We start from the raw sequence: 18974 nt of genomic DNA, 5'->3' as shown, positions 1-18974 counted from the left end.
CAAGTATGTCCTGTGAATATAGTTCAGATTGATTTGTTGATGATCAGGTCATGTTCTTGAAGGTAAGAACAAGAGGTCATGTTCTTGAAGGTAAGAACAAGAGGTCATGTTCTTGAAGGTAAGAACAAGAGGTCATGTTCTTGAAGGTAAGAACAAGAGGTCATGTTCTTGAAGGTAAGAACAAGAGGTCATGTTCTTGAAGGTAAGAACAGGAGGTCATGTTCTTGAAGCAGGGCTGTACGCTAAGCTTTTTCACTAGGGGCACACTTGCCCCTAAATGAGAAATTTAGGGGCAAAAAATATTTTTTAGGGGCAAATTTTTAAATAACAATTTTACCATTATTTATATCGATTGTTTTTGATTAAAAAAAATTATATAATTATTATTTTGAATAAAATATATATATTATATAATCATACTTGTAGTTGTATTATCTGCGAGACATCGCCACCTCGCTGTCTGCAAACAGCTCCACTGTCTGTTTGTATACTCGAGTGGCCAGCTCCAGCAAGGATTCTCCGGGGGTGCAGCTGGACCCTAAACGCTACATTCAGAATCAGCATGCAAAAGAATTCTCCGGCGCTGCACCTGGACCCTAGTCAGCAGCCCTCACTCATGCGATGTAAACCAGGGACTCGAATACGCATGTTGTTGTTGTAGGTAGCTTGCAGGACGCTTGTAGGACATTGATGCCAGGAGCTTTCTGTAGCTACTGCTGGATGGCGTTGGGACAACGCCTCAGTGAACTATTTAGTTTACTGCGACATTTCGTAGTGACTAGTTACCTAGCCAACCGAGGTATTATGCACTGGACTATTGCTGATGGATTTGTTGATGTCGGGAGCTATCCGTAGCTAGCCGGCTGGATAACGTTACACAATGCCTCAAAGTCATGTATTAAACTAAGTGAATAGTTGACTGGGTCATTTTGTAACGGTAGCTAACGTTATCTCACGAAGGTCCCACACTGACTAGACTAACGTCACGGTGAGGCAATAGCCTCTGTTTACATGCAACAGGTGGGGAGGGGGTAGCAGCAGCAGCAGTGCGCGGTGCGCGCTTCATGTGTGCTGAGACAGCGAGTGAGAACTCCGCTAAAGAATTGGATCATGATTTTCGGTTTTCACATGACTATTTGATTGCCCGTCACACGGCGCTCAGACGTCTCAGTGGGAGGCGCCAAACGTAAAAACTGAGCGCAAATGGCGGGTGGCGCTCTCTAGTTTCGGTCCCTGAGTCTACTAGACTTACTGGAGCATTTGTTGATAGCTATCAGTAGCTAGCCGGCTGGCAGGCTCACCGAGGTCCCAGTGTCCCACTAGAGACTAGTGTTTACAACAGCCACGGGTGCGAGAGGGCTGGAGGAGGAGCAGACGCCGCAGCTCTCTCCGTGTGTCTGAGTTCAGTTCAGTTCGGCTCACTATAGGAGGTCGAACGCGACGAAAATATGAAGCAATACTAACTTTACTTTTCTTCATAGCTAAATCAGTCAGCCAGTCTATCAGAGTGAGTGCTCAGTCGATTGTTCCCGCTGATCATACCTGCTGAGTGCTCACTGCTCAGCTCGCGTGAGTGGCGTCATCATACGCCTTGGATAATTTAGGAGTGAAATGCGAATCCAAGGCTTGAAAGCACTACTCGCAAGCCCGCCCCCAGATAATATTTACCAATCGCAACGGCCAATTAAAGGGGCAATTCGCGATGATATCATCGCAGTGTACAGGCCTGTGAAGGTGAGAACAAGAGGTCATGTTCTTGAAGGTAAGAACAAGAGGTCATGTTCTTGAAGGTAAGAACAAGAGGTCATGTTCTTGAAGGTAAGAACAAGAGGTCATGTTCTTGAAGGTAAGAACAGGAGGTCATGTTCTTGAAGGTAAGAACAAGAGGTCATGTTCTTGAAGGTAAGAACAAGAGGTCATGTTCTTGAAGGTAAGAACAGGTCATTTTTTAGCAATCTGAAATCATATTTCATCAACCAAGTCTACCGTTGGAGATTCAGCTACCTCAGGCGCTCAGATGTGAAAAAAGCGCCCCCTATCGTCTCCCAGGTGGTAATTCACCCTTTTGGATTGAACTCAATGCAAATGAATGAGAAAAAAAAAACCTGCACTCCACATTTTACTTCTCACTCACGCAGCCGGCATCTACCAGCTTCATGCTGGACTCTCGGAGCCGCGGGGAATATGTGTTTTACTGTATACATGGTGAATCAATAAAAAGATAGATTTTTTTGAATGGCGATCAGGAATTGGAATAATCCATTTGGATACCATCTGATCTCAGGTAAGGAATCTATGTTACAAGTCTAAGGATAATCAGACTCGTTTTCACGTATATATAAGCTTTTATGTGATTATGTGATTTCACTGTTTGACTGTGCGCGCCGTCAGGAAATAGGAGAAGTGATTTTCAGCGCGCGCCACGAGCGTGCATGCGTACTGTCGTACACATATACTATCGATAATCTAGCGTTTATTTGAAAACGATTCATAAATAGGCAGAACAATGACAACGTTCTAGAATATTCCAGTAAAAGGCGATTATCATGGAAACCTCTTTTTTTTCCGTGAAAACGAGGGGTTTTCTAAATGCTATGAAACGGAAATGAACCGATAAAAAAACAATCTGATTCGACAATGTTGACTGGAAATAGGTCATTGATAATGCGACGGGCAGATTAGACACATAGCCATAATTTAAAACATAGATTAGGCGATATTAACGTTAACATTGAAGTGGCCTTGGGCATTCAAGGGACTAATAAGGAATTAAACTTGGGCAGTCAAAGTGTTTTAATAGGGCTAAACAAATAACTCAGGTTTAACTTGAGCCAGAGAAGAAGACAGTCCAGCCTGCATCTCACTAGCATTTTATCAACTCAAACCTAATTACAACCTATTAACCTTATTCGTAGCCATACACAGAGTAATTTAATAAGCATGTAGCAGCGATCTTGGTATAAATGTACATAATCCTAATGAACTGTCATTCACAACATGCTGGCATTATTGGGACCTGAGCCAGTGAATTAGGAAGAATTCTTCAAATCTTTAATTTCCTTGTACTAACATCACACCTCCCAAAAACACGTGTTAACTCCCATACAGTTAACATAGTTAGCATACAGTTAACATACAGTACTCAACAGGATCATTATCAACCACGGACACAGAAAGACCAAACATCTACTTTACTACAGAGGAGGTATTGAGTGACGGCATCAATAATGCAGGAGTGCTTGGAGTTATTTCCAACACGTCATATTTCTCTGGAGACTGTGTCGGGTTTTAAGACAGAGTGACAGAAATGCTCTCTGAGTGACAGAGCAGACGGTCCCCTAGAGAAAGAACCCTATTGATTTTGGTGACCCCATGACCTTTCGTCTAGCACCATCGTCAGGTCAAGCTTAAAATATTCTAATGAGTATCCATCTCCTGATCTGTTAGTCATACAGACATGAAACTGACATCACTACTCATGAATAATACATTTGCCATAAGGACATTTGCTTAAAACACTGTCCAAACTTGACAAATATCTTTGCCTTTATTTATAATAAACACAAGATCGGGCGGTCAGGTGGTGTAGCGGAGATTGCGTTCGTCACCAACGGCGGAGACGCTGGATTCGCCTGTTCGAATCCAGCTCCCGGCGTTGTCACCAGCTTGGCTGGCTGTTCACACTAATACAATTGGCAGTATTAGAGGGTGGGAAAGCTGCGACCAGAGCTGCGACCAGCAGCTCTATAGCTTGTTCTTGGTCGTTTGGTCAACAAAAGTGTCCCCACCCTCTAGGGGCCACAGATTCCACTCCCGGCGTTGTCACCAGCTTGGCTGGCTGTTCACACTAATACAATTGGCAGTATTAGAGGGTGGGAAAGCTGGAGGGGTGGGTCCGGGTCGTTGTAAACGGCGACTCCTACAGTTCGGTCGGGGCGCCTGCTCAGCGCGGATAGGATCTAAGGGGAGGGTAGTGTGATCCTTCCACACGTTACACCCTCTCAGTGAGAGTGCGCGCTGCCAGGTGAAAAGAAGCGGTTGATTGGCTAGACGTGTGTCGGAGGAAGCACGTGATAGCCTCCACTCTCCCAGACCGACTGTGGGGGGTAAGTGCGCAGCGACCAGGAAGGGGATTGGGAATTGGCATAACGACTAACATTGGGATGGGAGAAAATCGGAGGAAAAAGGAGGGGGGAAAAGATCAATAAAAAAAAAATAATAATAAACACAAGATAGTTGTGCCCTAATGATAAGGATAAGCGCTCAATGAAGAAACCCACTCCCATTGCCTAAAGGAAGTCTAACATGCCAGTGACTCAGAAGGTAGAGTGGTCGACTGGTCATCTGAAGGTTCCCGGTTAGATTCCGGCTCCTACTGACTTCATGTCGAAGTGTCCTTAAGTAAGACACTTAAACCCTAAACTGCTCCTGATGAACAAATGGGGTAACATACCTTCAGGGTGATGTTCATGTGTGTGTGCCTAGTCCTCTCAGGGTAACATACCTTCAGGGTGACGTTCATGTGTGTGTGACTAGTCCTCTCAGGGTAACATACCTTCAGGGTCATGTTTATGTGTGTGAGACTAGTCCTCTCAGGGTAACATACCTTCAGGGTGATGTTCATGTGTGTGTGACTAGTCCTCTCAGGGTAACATACCTTCAGGGTCATGTTCATGCGTGTGTGACTAGTCCTCTCAGGGTAACATACCTTCAGGGTGATGTTCATGTGTGTGAGACTAGTCCTCTCAGGGTAACATACCTTCAGGGTCATGTTCATGCGTGTGTGACTAGTCCTCTCAGGGTAACATACCTTCAGGGTCATGTTCATGTGTGTGTGTGACTAGTCCTCTCAGGGTAACATACCTTCAGGGTCATGTTCATGTGTGTGTGACTAGTCCTCTCAGGGTAACATACCTTCAGGGTCATGTTCATGTGTGTGTGTGACTAGTCCTCTCAGGGTAACATACCTTCAGGGTCATGTTCATGTGTGTGTGTGACTAGTCCTCTCAGGGTAACATACCTTCAGGGTCATGTTCATGTGTGTGTGACTAGTCCTCTCAGGGTAACATACCTTCAGGGTCATGTTCATGTGTGTGTGACTAGTCCTCTCAGGGTAACATACCTTCAGGGTCATGTTCATGTGTGTGTGTGACTAGTCCTCTCAGGGTAACATACCTTCAGGGTGATGTTCTTGAGCAGCGTGTCCTCCAGCACCGCCTGCAGCTTCCTGTTGATCTCCAGAGACAGGTCCAGGGTCAGCCCGCTGTCCGCCGGGTGGGACGAGTATAAAGACGCCATGATGCCCCCCCGCCGACTCAGGTTGGCCTTGTTAAAGTCTGAGGCCTCGGAGGAGAGAACCCCCGTCTCCTCCCTCAGAACGTAACTCTGGATGATTCTGTGGTGGAGGGAGGAGAGGGGAGGGGGGGGTTCAGGTTAGGGACGTCGGGTAGCTCATTCAATGTCCAGTACATTATTTTATCTGCGACCAGCAGCTCTATAGCTTGTTCTTGGTCGTTTGGTCAACAAAAGTGTCCCCACCCTCTAGGGGCCACAGATTCCACTCTAGGAAGTGTTTGCGTGAGTGAATGCAGACGAGATAATATGTTGCACTCTTTCTGCAATAAATACCACATAACAGGTAGTCTACAACTATATAAAATGTGTATTATTATGTATACCGGGACTGGATGTCCATACTGACTAGTAGAACTTGGCCCCGGTTGAACTGTGGGAGTCATTTGACAGGGATGGCATTTTAAACCGACTGCCCATGGGCCCAACCGGTCACTGCTGGAATCACACGGCTGTCGTTAGTGCCCGTCAGACTGAGAAGGGCAGCCTCAATAATGAAGCAGGTCAATGCATTTAGAATGGGCTGCCAAGAGCCAATTCATCCAAATCACCCATCTAATCTACTCCAGTGTGTGTGTGTGTGTGTGTGTGTGTGTGTGTGTGTGTGTGTGTGTGTGTGTGTGTGTGTGTGTGCGCGCGTGCGTGTGTGTGTGTGTGGGCGTGCAAGAGACAGACAATGTAATTAATCACTTAATCTTCTCAAAGTTCTTTTTAGCTCAATTTATAATCCTAATTTTCGCTTAGAAAAGTTGAGTAAAAGGTTTTGAAAGAGAAATTTCCTTCAGACACAGAAATATAAAAACAAACCAAGGACCACAGAGCGGTCGACACACACATCTGATGATTAAATAAAATGATAAAAATCCTCTCCGACTGAGTTCCACCAACAAAGCGGCGCCAGCAGCAATAAAAACACAAGTGACAGTAGAATGGCTCCATTTAGATGGTTCTGGAGATCCAAGTCTGTGGTCATTTAGATCTGCATGGTTCTGGAGCTCTAAATCTGTGGTCATTTAGATCTACATGGATCTGGAGCTCTAAATCTGTGGTCATTTAGATCTACATGGATCTGGAGCTCTAAATCTGTGGTCATTTAGATCTACATGGATCTGGAGCTCTAGGTCTGTGGTCATTTAGATCTACATGGATCTGGAGCTCTAAATCTGTGGTCATTTAGATCTACATGGATCTGGAGCTCTAAATCTGTGGTCATTTAGATCTACATGGATCTGGAGCTCTAAATCTGTGGTCATTTAGATCTACATGGATCTGGAGCTCTAGGTCTGTGGTCATTTAGATCTACATGGATCTGGAGATCTAGGTCTGTGGTCATTTAGATCTACATGGTTCTGGAGCTCTAAATCTGTGGTCATTTAGATCTACATGGATCTGGAGCTCTAAATCTGTGGTCATTTAGATCTACATGGATCTGGAGCTCTAGGTCTGTGGTCATTTAGATCTACATGGATCTGGAGATCTAGGTCTGTGGTCATTTAGATCTACATGGTTCTGGAGCTCCAAGTCTGGTCATTTAGATCTACATGGATCTGGAGCTCTAGGTCTGTGGTCATTTAGATCTACATGGTTCTGGAGCTCTAGGTCGGTGGTCATTTAGATCTACATGGATCTGGAGCTCTAGGTCTGTGGTCATTTAGATCTACATGGATCTGGAGATCTAGGTCTGTGGTCATTTAGATCTACATGGATCTGGAGATCTAGGTCTGTGGTCATTTAGATCTACATGGATCTGGAGATCTAGGTCTGTGGTCATTTAGATCTACATGGATCTGGAGATCTAGGTCTGTGGTCATTTAGATCTACATGGATCTGGAGATCTAAGTCTGTGGTCATTTAGATCTACATGGATCTGGAGATCTAGGTCTGTGGTCATTTAGATCTACATGGATCTGGAGATCTAAGTCTGTGGTCATTTAGATCTACATGGATCTGGAGATCTAGGTCTGTGGTCATTTAGATCTACAGTACATGGATCTGGACTGGAGCTCTAGGTCTGTGGTCATTTAGATCTACATGGATCTGGAGATCTAAGTCTGTGGTCATTTAGATCTACATGGATCTGGAGATCTAGGTCTGTGGTCATTTAGATCTACAGTACATGGATCTGGACTGGAGCTCTAGGTTTGTGGTCATTTCAACTCATTATTGCTTCTCCAATTACAGCTTTTAATACACAGTTTAATATGCAGCTGAATATTAAACAGCTAAATGTACTCTTTAGCAGGGGGATGGAGACGGGGACCTTTAACGTTACTGGCTTGGTTATGTTCATGTCAATGTTACTGGATTGGTTCCGTTGGTAAAACACTACTAACGTGTCATATCTCGCGATCTATGGAAAAAGACTGGATTATTTTGGAAGGAGCGATGTTTAGCGTGTAACAAACTACAGTGTGTAGAAATTAACTGATTAGTCAGTAATGGACTATGAACAATGCCTGTCAAATGAGCCATACTATTGTCTCCATATCTATAATACAGAACACACGATGGGTCTGCGAACATCACTAAAATGGTCAATAACGCTGGCGCCAGCCAGTACAGATGGGGAAAGTCGGTGGCAGTCAAGAGTTAAGGGGGAACTATTATGAAAATGTCCTTTTCCTGTGTGTTGCATTGTTGTTACAGAATGAGGGGTTGTCTCAACAGTGAGAACATGTTAAATATGTACATTGTTACAGAATGAGGGGCTGTCTCAACACTGACAACATGGGGCACACATGGGCCTCATTCATGAAGCAATAAGATTTCGTTCTTAACTAGCATTTCTTCTTATTTTGTTCTTACCTGGGATTCAGCAATGTTTTCTTATTTTTGCTTTTCTCTTAGGCAAGACCAAATTCTAAGAGTGGTTGAGAGCACTCTTACCCAGATAAGAAACTCTTACCCAAATGAAAAAAGAAAACAAAGCCTAACAGTCCCCCCAGTCCTCCTCACGTTCCCTCCGCTCCGGCACAGCCTACCTCCTCAAAGCCCCCAGGACTAAGCTGCACTCCATGGGTGATCGCGCCTTCTGCTCCGCCGCACCCAGACTGTGGAATGCTCTCCCCATCCACCTGAGAGCACCACAATCCGTCGAGGTTTTTAAAAGGGGCCTAAAAACATTTCTTTTTAACAAGGCTTTTGCCTGAATTTTCTTTTACTTTTATTTTTTTTTACTTCTATTCATTTTACTATTATTTTTATTTTATTTTACTCTTAGGTTCTTCCAATTTACTGGTTGTTAGTCTTTTTAATTGTTTTTATTAATTTTAAATTGTTTTATTCATTTAACTTTTGTATTTGTCTCCTGTAAGCGCTCTGAGATTCTCGCGAATGTGGAGCGCGGTACAAATCGAATCCATTATTATTATTATTATTATTGGTCAATTGCCCCCAAATACGACTTTAAAAATCTAGAACTTTTCGCGCGGCTACGTGGCGTAGTGGGCAAGGCGCTCGCCACGAATGACGGAGACGCTGGGCTTGCCTGTTCGAGCCCAGCGCTCCACATTGCTTTCAGTTTAGCTGGTCGTTCATACTAATACACATTGGCCGTATTAGGGGGTGGGAAACTGATGGGTGGGGATCGGGCGTTGTGGACAGCGACTCCTACAGGTCGGTTGGTGCGCCTGCGCAGTAGAATCAGGAAGTGTCTGGGGCAGCGTGAGCCTCCCACGCGTTACTCCTCGCCACTGAGATCGAGCTGCGCAGGTGAAAAGATGCGACTGCTGTTACCTCAAGTACCGGAGGGGACTTGTGCTATGTATGACTTAGTCCACATTGCAGCCGGCTTGTGGGAGGCAAGAAACAGCGTTCGTGACAGGGGAGGGTTGAATTGGATGATACGAAATTGGGATGGGAGAAAATGTAGAAAATGGGAGAAAAAGTGGATAAAAAAAAAAAAAAATCTAGAACTTTTCAATAATAATTATTATAACTTATTGCGTGCGCTCTGCTTCTGAAATGGAAGAGAGAGAGAGAGAGAGAGAGAGAGAGAGAGAGAGAGAGAGAGAGAGAGAGAGAGAGAGAGAGAGAGAGTGTGTGTGCGCTCGGACCTACGCTAAGGCTGCCTCGCTAAGCCGTTTATTTATCTTGTTGAATGGATCAGCATGCAATGCCGAACCTCTCAAGCTGTTTTGCACACGCCTCATTCGCCTTATAAGGAGCAGGCCAAACGTGTATGCAAATGAATTGAGCGTGAACGCGCATTTCAATTTAAGAACAGGTGGGATTCATCATTTGACACACCTGGGTAAGAACGGATTTGGACTTTAAAGGAGACATGCATTGCTATTCCTAGCACTATTTGGGCAACTTTACACAATTCTTGTTAGTCTATTGATCACATCTGTAAGCTTTTATTCAAAAAAATTCATTGTTTTATATTTCTAATCAAGTACTCAAAAGCCAAATTTCTCTCACTTTGAATTTCAGGCTGTGTTGGCCTGGCTCCGCCCATAAGCACTTTGAGTGACAGTCATCCACACAGTCTGAGACTGGCACAGAGAGAGATAGAGAGAGACTGAGGGGGATACTAATTAATTTTGCCGCGGGGGGCATAATCCCACGGGACAATGCATTGGTAACTTGTTTCAAATGACAATATATACCTGCGATTATTATTGTACGGATCGGAATAGGGGCGTGCGCATGGGAGCATGCGCAAAGATATTACAGTGATATGCTGGTGCTCCCGACTGCCTGCGAGGGAGAGAGAGAGATAGAGAGAGAGAGGGAGAGAGAGGAGAGATGCGTCCCCAACACACACGCAGTCAAGTTTGTGTGTGTATCCCCGACGAGGGAGAGATGGCGCACACACATTTACACACACTTCTGCACAGTCCCTCCCGCCGTCCCTCTCTCTCTCCCTCTCGCTCGTTCTGCCTGTCAAAACCTGTTTGAGGAAGTGTCGGGTTACACTGCACTACAACCATAGAGGCGGCGTTACTGCAGTACCCTATTCACGTCAGGAATACCGTCAAATCAGAACAGCTTAGTTGAGTGAGGGAAGATCTTGTGAACTCGAGACTAGACTGATGAGTCAATATGGTAATTAGAGACACAGACCCATTGATACTAACCCCTATTGCTATAAAACAACGGTAAATACTGAAAAAAGCCATTTATAATGCATGTCCCCTTTAAGAACGGCTTGATGAATGTGGCGGTGGCTTTTCTTATTTTTCTCTTAACAGACAGGTAAGAAAGAATTTAAGAAAAATAAGAGTATTGGTGAATGAGGCCCATTGTTCTTACAGAATGAGGGGTTGTCTCAACACCAAGAACAGGTTAAATATGTACATTGTTGTTACAGAATGAGGGGTTGTCTCAACACTGAGAACATAATGTACATGGTGCCTTTTCTGTAGTTCAGCTGATGACAAGAACCGTGAAACAAGCCATTCAGAATTGCAGCCACAGTCACTGTAGTTAATAACGTGTGTGTGTGTGTGTGTGTGTGTGTAGATCTTGATAAAATGCACATGCACAAGATGGCGGTTCGCTCGTAAATCTAGGTTTGAAATGTCATCGCTGGATCTTCTGTCATATTTCATCTGCAACTTCTAGTCTGGCAGTTTTTGTTAGACGGTACAGGCTGGTGCGCCATCTGTCAGGAGCGGCTTGTTACAGGTACAGAAGAGGCTGATGGAGAACAGGACTGAAACAGAGAGGTATAGAGGCTGATGGAGAACAGGACTGAAACAGAGAGGTATAGAGGCTGATGGAGAACAGGACTGAAACAGAGAGGTATAGAGGCTGATAGAGAACAGGACTGAAACAGAGGTATAGAGGCTGATGGAGAACAGGACTGAAACAGAGAGGTATAGAGGCTGATGGAGAACAGGACTGAAACAGAGGTATAGAGGCTAATGGAGAACAGGACTGAAACAGAGGTATAGAGGCTGATGGAGAACAGGACTGAAACAGAGGTATAGAGGCTGATGGAGAACAGGACTGAAACAGAGGTATAGAGGCTGATGGAGAACAGGACTGAAACAGAGGTATAGAGGATGATGGAGAACAGGACTGAAGAGGTATAGAGGCTGATGGAGAACAGGACTGAAACAGAGAGGTATAGAGGCTGATGGAGAACAGGACTGAAACATAGAGGTATAGAGGCTGATATAGAACATGACTGAAACAGAGGTATAGAGGCTGATGGAGAACAGGACTGAAACAGAGGTATAGAGGCTGATGGAGAACAGGACTGAAACAGAGGTATAGAGGCTGATGGAGAACAGGACTGAAACAGAGGTATAGAGGCTGATGGAGAACAGGACTGAAACAGAGGTATAGAGGCTGATGGAGAACAGGACTGAAACAGAGGTATAGAGGCTGATGGAGAACAGGACTGAAGAGGTATAGAGGCTGATGGAGAACAGGACTGAAACAGAGGTATAGAGGCTGATGGAGAACAGGACTGAAACAGAGGTATAGAGGCTGATGGAGAACAGGACTGAAACAGAGGTATAGAGGCTGATGGAGAACAGGACTGAAACAGAGAGGTATAGAGGCTGATATAATGCCTAAAAACAAAGACATTTTTAGGGACCTCAATGACCTATATTAACTTCTTGAAAATGACTGATATATGTCTCCTTTTTAGTCCTTTAATTTTTCATGGAAGTCGACCCACTACCTTTGTGCCAAATACTTCAGTGATTAACAATCAACCTCTAATCTACAAACAGAGGACAACTATATACACACACACGCGCACGCGCACACACACACACACACACACACACACACGAGAAGAAGGCCAACAGGAATGAGACTTACCTCTGACTAGTCCCAGAGGGAGACCATAGGGACCCAGTTCCCCCACCATTGTGACAGTGTTTTAGTAAAACCAAAACAAAAAAAGATGAGATGAATTAAACAGTGTAGGCGGGTGGAGGGGTGACAGGCAGCTGGTGGGGGGGGGTGGGGGGCTATCAAACTCAGCTATCAAAACCAACATGGATTGACATGGATTAACTCATCCAGTAGCCTGCAGGGTTTAACGTCTCCAGTAGCACTGCCTTCACGCCTCTCAAATAATCTAAGCTTCCCTAAGGGCTTTGTCTGGGGGTAGAACTCATCTAAGCTGCCCCAGGGGTTGTCTGGGGGTAGAACTAATCTAAGATGCCCCAGGGGTTTTGTCTGGGGGTAGAACTAATCTAAGATGCCCCAGGGGTTTTGTCTGGGGGTAGAACTCATCTAAGCTGCCCCAGGGGTTGTCTGGGGGTAGAACTCATCTAAGATGCCCCAGGGGTTTTGTCTGGGGGTAGAACTCATCTAAGCTGCCCCAGGGGTTGTCTGGGGGTAGAACTCATCTAAGCTGCCCCAGGGGTTTTGTCTGGGGGTAGAACTCACTTCACAGATTTAGCCAACAGGGTCATTATGACCAACTCAAGGTCTCTCCTCTGAGCTGTGTCCTCCTTTCCTCTCTCTCTCACACTCAGGTCTTTGGTGCATCGTCCCAGAGGGATGGGGACAGAGAGTACCTGCTGGGTGAGATGTGGGAGATGGGATTTGCCCTCGATTTTAACTGCTGAATGTAGGTTGCTGCTGAATGTAGGTTGCTGCTGAATGTAGGTTGCTGCTGAATGTAGGTTGCTGCTAGGGCTGGGCGATTCTTGCTCAAATGTGAATCATGATTTTTCTCTCTAAGAATTGAGATCACGATTCTCTCACACGATTCTTATTTTTTCAATAAAATCATTTATTGCACTCTTTCTTAAACAGACAACATAACATATCAAAGTGCTTGACTTAAACTTAAACATAACATATATGAAAGTGCTTGACTTAAACTTAAAAGTCTCTTGTAACATACAAAATAACTCGTCAGAATCGTCATCATTTAAAAAAGTTAAGTAAAAAAAGAAAATGTATAAATGAGATTGCATAGGTCTATGAATCGAGATTGCGATTATATTTCGATTAATTGCCCAGCCCTAGTTGCTGCTGAATGTAGGTTGCTGCTGAATGTAGGTTGCTGCTGAATGTAGGTTGCTGCTGAATGTAGGTTGCTGCTGAATGTAGGTTGCTGCTGATGGATTCGGTCCATCATAGTTCCATAGTGTGAAGAAGGACAGGCCCATGCAAACTGGAACCCAGTGTGTCAGCTTAGATACACAGGTCCAACTTTTCTTATCAAAGAAATTGTAAATGAAATTCCAAAACGTGGCGTGTGGCATTTTAACATGACATGGAGAAGATGAGGAGCTGTGTGCAGATTAGTGTGCAGAGACAATGCCGTTTACAAAGTGATATCCCACTAGTGCAGATTAGTGTGCAGAGACAATCGTGTCTGAAGTTTTCTGCATCAGTGTGTTCTGTGATTGTTCTTTCAGACAATTCGTCTCGTCTGACCTGAAGCGGCGATGTCGAAGATAGCAGTGGGGACTGGGGAGTGATAGTCAGACAGACGCATCGCGCTGTCAACACCATCTCCCAGAATCCCCAAAGACTTCAGGTGTCAACATGGTGACAACATCCTGATGCAAACCACGGTGACAGCCAGTGAGGGGGCAAAGCAATGGGGGGCTAAAACTGGGCACTTTCTGGCTACAACATTATGCAGCCTCTGCTAGCTATTATAATATGTCAACACATCTGGCTACAGCATTATGCAGCCTCTGCTAGCTATTATAATATGTCAACACATCTGGCTACAGCATTATGCAGCCTCTGCTAGCTATTATAATATGTCAACACATCTGGCTACAGCACTATGCAGCCTCTGCTAGCTATTAGCATGTGTCAACACATCTGGCTACAGCACTATGCAGCCTCTGCTAGCTATTAGCATGTGTCAACACATCTGGCTACAGCACTATGCAGCATCTGCTAGCTATTAGCATGTGTCAACACATTTGGCTACAGCACTATGCAGCCTCTGCTAGCTATTAGCATGTGTCAACACATTTGGCTACAGCACTATGCAGCCTCTGCTAGCTATTAGCATGTGTCAACACATTTGGCTACAGCACTATGCAGCCTCTGCTAGCTATTAGCATGTGTCAACACATCTGGCTGCTACAGCATTATGCTACACCTCTGCTAGCTATTAGCATGTGTCAACACATCTGGCTACAGCATTATGCAGCCTCTGCTAGCTATTAGCATGTGTCAACACATCTGGCTACAGCATTATGCAGCCTCTGCTAGCTATTAGCATGTGTCAATACATCTGGCTACAACATTATGCAGCCTCCACTAGCTATTAGCATGTGTCAACACATCTGGCTACAGCACTATGCAGCCTCCACTAGCTATTAGCATGTGTCAACACATCTGGCTACAGCACTATGCAGCCTCCACTAGCTATTAGCATGTGTCAACACATCTGGCTACAGCACTATGCAGCCTCCGCTAGCTATTAGCATGTGTCAACACATCTGGCTACAGCACTATGCAGCCTCCGCTAGCTATTTAGCATGTGTCAACACATCTGGCTACAACATTATGCAGCCTCCACTAGCTATTAGCATGTCAACACATCTGGCTACAGCACTATGCAGCCTCCGCTAGCTATTTAGCATGTGTCAACACATCTGGCTACAGCACTATGCAGCCTCTGCTAACAATTAGCATGTGTCAAGACATCGATACCCTTGCCTCGCCTTCCCTTCCTCAAGCACTTCTCAACAGCAGCAGGGGCCTAGTGGTTTGAGACCATCCCGTCACCGCATGGTCACAGGTTTGATCCCCCTCTAGCTGCTTCAGGGGCACCACACATGTCTGACCCTGCGCTCTGATCACTTTGGTTAAATGCCTACATGTGTCTCAGAGCGATATGCAAAATTAATACATTCTTAAATCACACTGTACTGTAATATACTATACTACTATAATATGGCAATGGAGGGATCTAAATCCAAAATCTCTGCTATGACATTAGTTTGACAGCTTAGCCTGAAATGGATTTTCATGTAGTCCAACTCCTCCAAAGAAATTATTTCGGTCAGTATTAATTCAGTGTTATTTCGGTCAGTAATAATTCAGTGTAATTTCGGTCAGTATTAATTCAGTGTTATTTCGGTCAGTATTAATTCAGTGTTGTTTCGGTCAGTAATAATTCAGTGTTATTTCGGTCACTATTAATTCAATGTGATTTCGGTCAGTATTAATTCAGTGTTGTTTCGGTCAGTATTAATTCAGTGTTATTTCAGTCACTATTAATTCAGTGGTATTTCGTTCATTATCAATTCAGTATAATTTCGGTCTCTATTAATTCAGTGTTATTTCGGTCACTATTAACACATCCTGCGCCAAGAACGAGTTAACTCGTTATAGCCCACCAATCAAATAATGCCAATAACGAGTATACTCGTTATTGTGATCGTTATTTCTTTTATTCGCTATTGCCATTCATAATTCATCCAGCAAGGCTCTGGGAAACTCTGGCACTGTCTGATATTGCCCCCCATTTCCTTCATGCATAATATATACCGATCATATGCATTTGAAATTTTAATTGTAGTGTGTATAGCGACGAAATGCCAATCGATTAAGTATAATATGCATCGGGGCCTATAACTCACGTTCTAGGAATTACCGCAGACCACTCTAAAAACATACTTACATATTCACGACAGTATAAAACGACAATGTATGAATGGAAAAATATAACGTTCCCACATCTTGAACGATAGATACCCGATGTCGAATGGGCCATATAGTAATGCCGATATAGCTATACTATTTAAATAGTTATAGCCCTGCAAACAAGGTGAGCAACTCCCTAGGCTTACAGTGGTGGCGTCAGAGCTATAAGATGCTCATATTGTGTGGCAGAGATTGTGTCATTCCGGTCACAGGGGCGAGGGGCCTCTCTGTATCTCGCTCCTCCTGCTCCTCCTTGGCTTCCTGAGGAGACACTCACTTGGTCTTCTTGCGGATCTCCTCCACCAGCTGCTTGATGTGGTCCTCCATGAACTCCATCTTCTCCTGCTTGCGGGCCAGAGCCTTCTGCAGCCGGACAATGCGCTCCACCAGCACCGCCTTGTCCACCTCCGGGTAGCTGTCCACCACATGGTGACCCGTCTGGCTCTCCGGCGAGCGCTCCTCAGTACCACTGCCCCCGGGGCGCGCATTCAGGGAACCTGGAGGGAGAGAGGTCAAACAGTCAGGGAACCTGGAGGGAGAGAGGTCAAACAGTCAGGGAACCTGCAGGGAGAGAGGTCAAACAGTCAGGGAACCTGGAGGGAAAGAGGTCAAACACATTCAGGGAACCTGCAGGGAGAGAGGTCAAACAGTCAGGGAACCTGCAGGGAGAGAGGTCAAACAGTCAGGGAACCTGCAGGGAGAGAGGTCAAACAGTCAGGGAACCTGGAGGGAGAGAGGTCAAACACATTCAGGGAACCAGGAGGGAGAGAGGTCAAACAGTCAGGGAACCTGCAGGGAGAGAGGTCAAACAGTCAGGGAACCTGCAGGGAGAGAGGTCAAACAGTCAGGGAACCTGGAGGGAGAGAGGTCAAACAGTCAGGGAACCAGGAGGGAGAGAGGTCAAACAGTCAGGGAACCTGCAGGGAGAGAGGTCAAACAGTCAGGGAACCTGCAGGGAGAGAGGTCAAACAGTCAGGGAACCTGGAGGGAGAGAGGTCAAACAGTCAGGGAACCTGCAGGGAGAGAGGTCAAACAGTCAGGGAACCTGGAGGGAGAGAGGTCAAACAGTCAGGGAACCTGCAGGGAGAGAGGTCAAACAGTCAGGGAACCTGCAGGGAGAGAGGTCAAACAGTCAGGGAACCTGCAGGGAGAGAGGTCAAACAGTCAGGGAACCTGGAGGGAGAGAGGTCAAACAGTCAGGGAACCTGGAGGGAGAGAGGTCAAACAGTCAGGGAACCTGCAGGGAGAGAGGTCAAACAGTCAGGGAACCAGGAGGGAGAGAGGTCAAACAGTCAGGGAACCAGGAGGGAGAGAGGTCAAACAGTCAGGGAACCTGGAGGGAGAGAGGTCAAACAGTCAGGGAACCTGCAGGGAGAGAGGTCAAACAGTCAGGGAACCTGGAGGGAGAGAGGTCAAACAGTCAGGGAACCAGGAGGGAGAGAGGTCAAACAGTCAGGGAACCTGCAGGGAGAGAGGTCAAACAGTCAGGGAACGTGGAGGGAGAGAGGTCAAACAGTCAGGGAACCTGGAGGGAGAGAGGTCAAACAGTCAGGGAACCTGCAGGGAGAGAGGTCAAACAGTCAGGGAACGTGGAGGGAGAGAGGTCAAACAGTCAGGGAACCTGGAGGGAGAGAGGTCAAACAGTCAGGGAACCTGGAGGGAGAGAGGTCAAACAGTCAGGGAACCTGGAGGGAGAGAGGTCAAACAGTCAGGGAACCTGCAGGGAGAGAGGTCAAACAGTCAGGGAACCTGCAGGGAGAGAGGTCAAACAGTCAGGGAACCTGCAGGGAGAGAGGTCAAACAGTCAGGGAACCTGCAGGGAGAGAGGTCAAACAGTCAGGGAACCTGGAGGGAGAGAGGTCAAACAGTCAGGGAACCTGCAGGGAGAGAGGTCAAACAGTCAGGGAACCTGGAGGGAGAGAGGTCAAACAGTCAGGGAACCTGCAGGGAGAGAGGTCAAACAGTCAGGGAACCGGGAGGGAGAGAGGTCAAACACATTCAGGGAACGTTATAGAAGAAAAGTTGAGATCCAAGGCAGCTCTACAATTTTAAAATGCCTTTATTAATTGGCTTACATTATTTAGAAACTTTTAAATAGTTTCTGCCTACACATGGCCTTCTTCAGGGTGTTGTAACTGGTGACAAAACAAAACTGTAACTAAATAAAGAAAAAAGGGAAAAAAACAGAACTCTGGGAGAGACTAATTACAATGGGGGACAGCTGGTGTTAAATGGATGAAGGCACAGCATATTCTTAACTTGATATAGTTAGAATACAATCTAATTATAAGCTATGTCTACGTTGAAGGGATATACAATAATACTAAATAGAAATAAAAAATTTGTATATTATATATGTATATATACACACACTCAAAATATTGTAACATCATAAGGAAATGAGTCAAATCAAACATAGAATAGATCAATAATAATATCAAATATATCAAAAACAACAATGTAAGAGCATTGAGTAATGCAAGACAAAAAATACTACTATATAATGTAACCTACTTAGCCTAGAAGTAGAAGTGACAACATGTCCATAGAGTAATTTAAACCTGCAAAGAGGTGGCCTGTAGTCTATCAAAATACAATAAATAACAATGTATAAATACAATAAATAAATAAAGTGTTCTACTGGCCTATACAAATGACACCATGTCTATAGAATCATTTAAACCTGGGAGTGAGGTGGCCTGCAGTCTATCGATCCAGCGGCTTTCTTTCTGGTTTAGAATTCTTTGTCTATTTCCTCCCCTAGACGTGAGTGGAACACTGTCAATGCCGATAGCTGTAAATAAAACAGAGGTACTTTGGTGAACATCAATGATCATGAATATGTTTAGCCATTGCATAATCCATGTTATTAGTTTTGATAGCATATTTATGATCTGCCAGTCGATCAAGTAGGCAGTGTTTCGTGCGACCAACATAAAAAGAGTCACATTTGGAACAGGACAGTATATAAATAACATGTGTCGTTTGACAATTAATGAAGCTGTTAGAAGTATATGTCTGTT

General features: G+C 45.0%; 1 protein-coding gene across 1 annotated transcript in view; it reads right to left on the bottom strand.

The window, feature by feature from the left end:
• The window catches only part of ccdc186 (coiled-coil domain-containing protein 186), an 84685-nt gene that overhangs the window by 10803 nt on the left and 54908 nt on the right, over positions 1 to 18974 (bottom strand). The window contains exons 14-15 of the mRNA XM_084326720.1: positions 16229 to 16448; positions 5176 to 5395 (exon numbers count right to left, since the gene is read on the bottom strand). Of these exons, the coding sequence (XP_084182846.1) occupies positions 5176 to 5395; positions 16229 to 16448 (440 nt within the window). The remainder of the gene's footprint in view (positions 1 to 5175; positions 5396 to 16228; positions 16449 to 18974) is intronic.

The sequence above is a fragment of the Notolepis coatsorum genome (genome assembly GCF_963971535.1).
Source record: "Notolepis coatsorum genome assembly, chromosome: 12".
NCBI classification, from domain to species: Eukaryota; Metazoa; Chordata; class Actinopteri; order Aulopiformes; family Paralepididae; genus Notolepis; species Notolepis coatsorum.
Note: the sequence above shows the minus strand (reverse complement) of the source record. Positions and strands in the feature narration are given on the sequence as shown.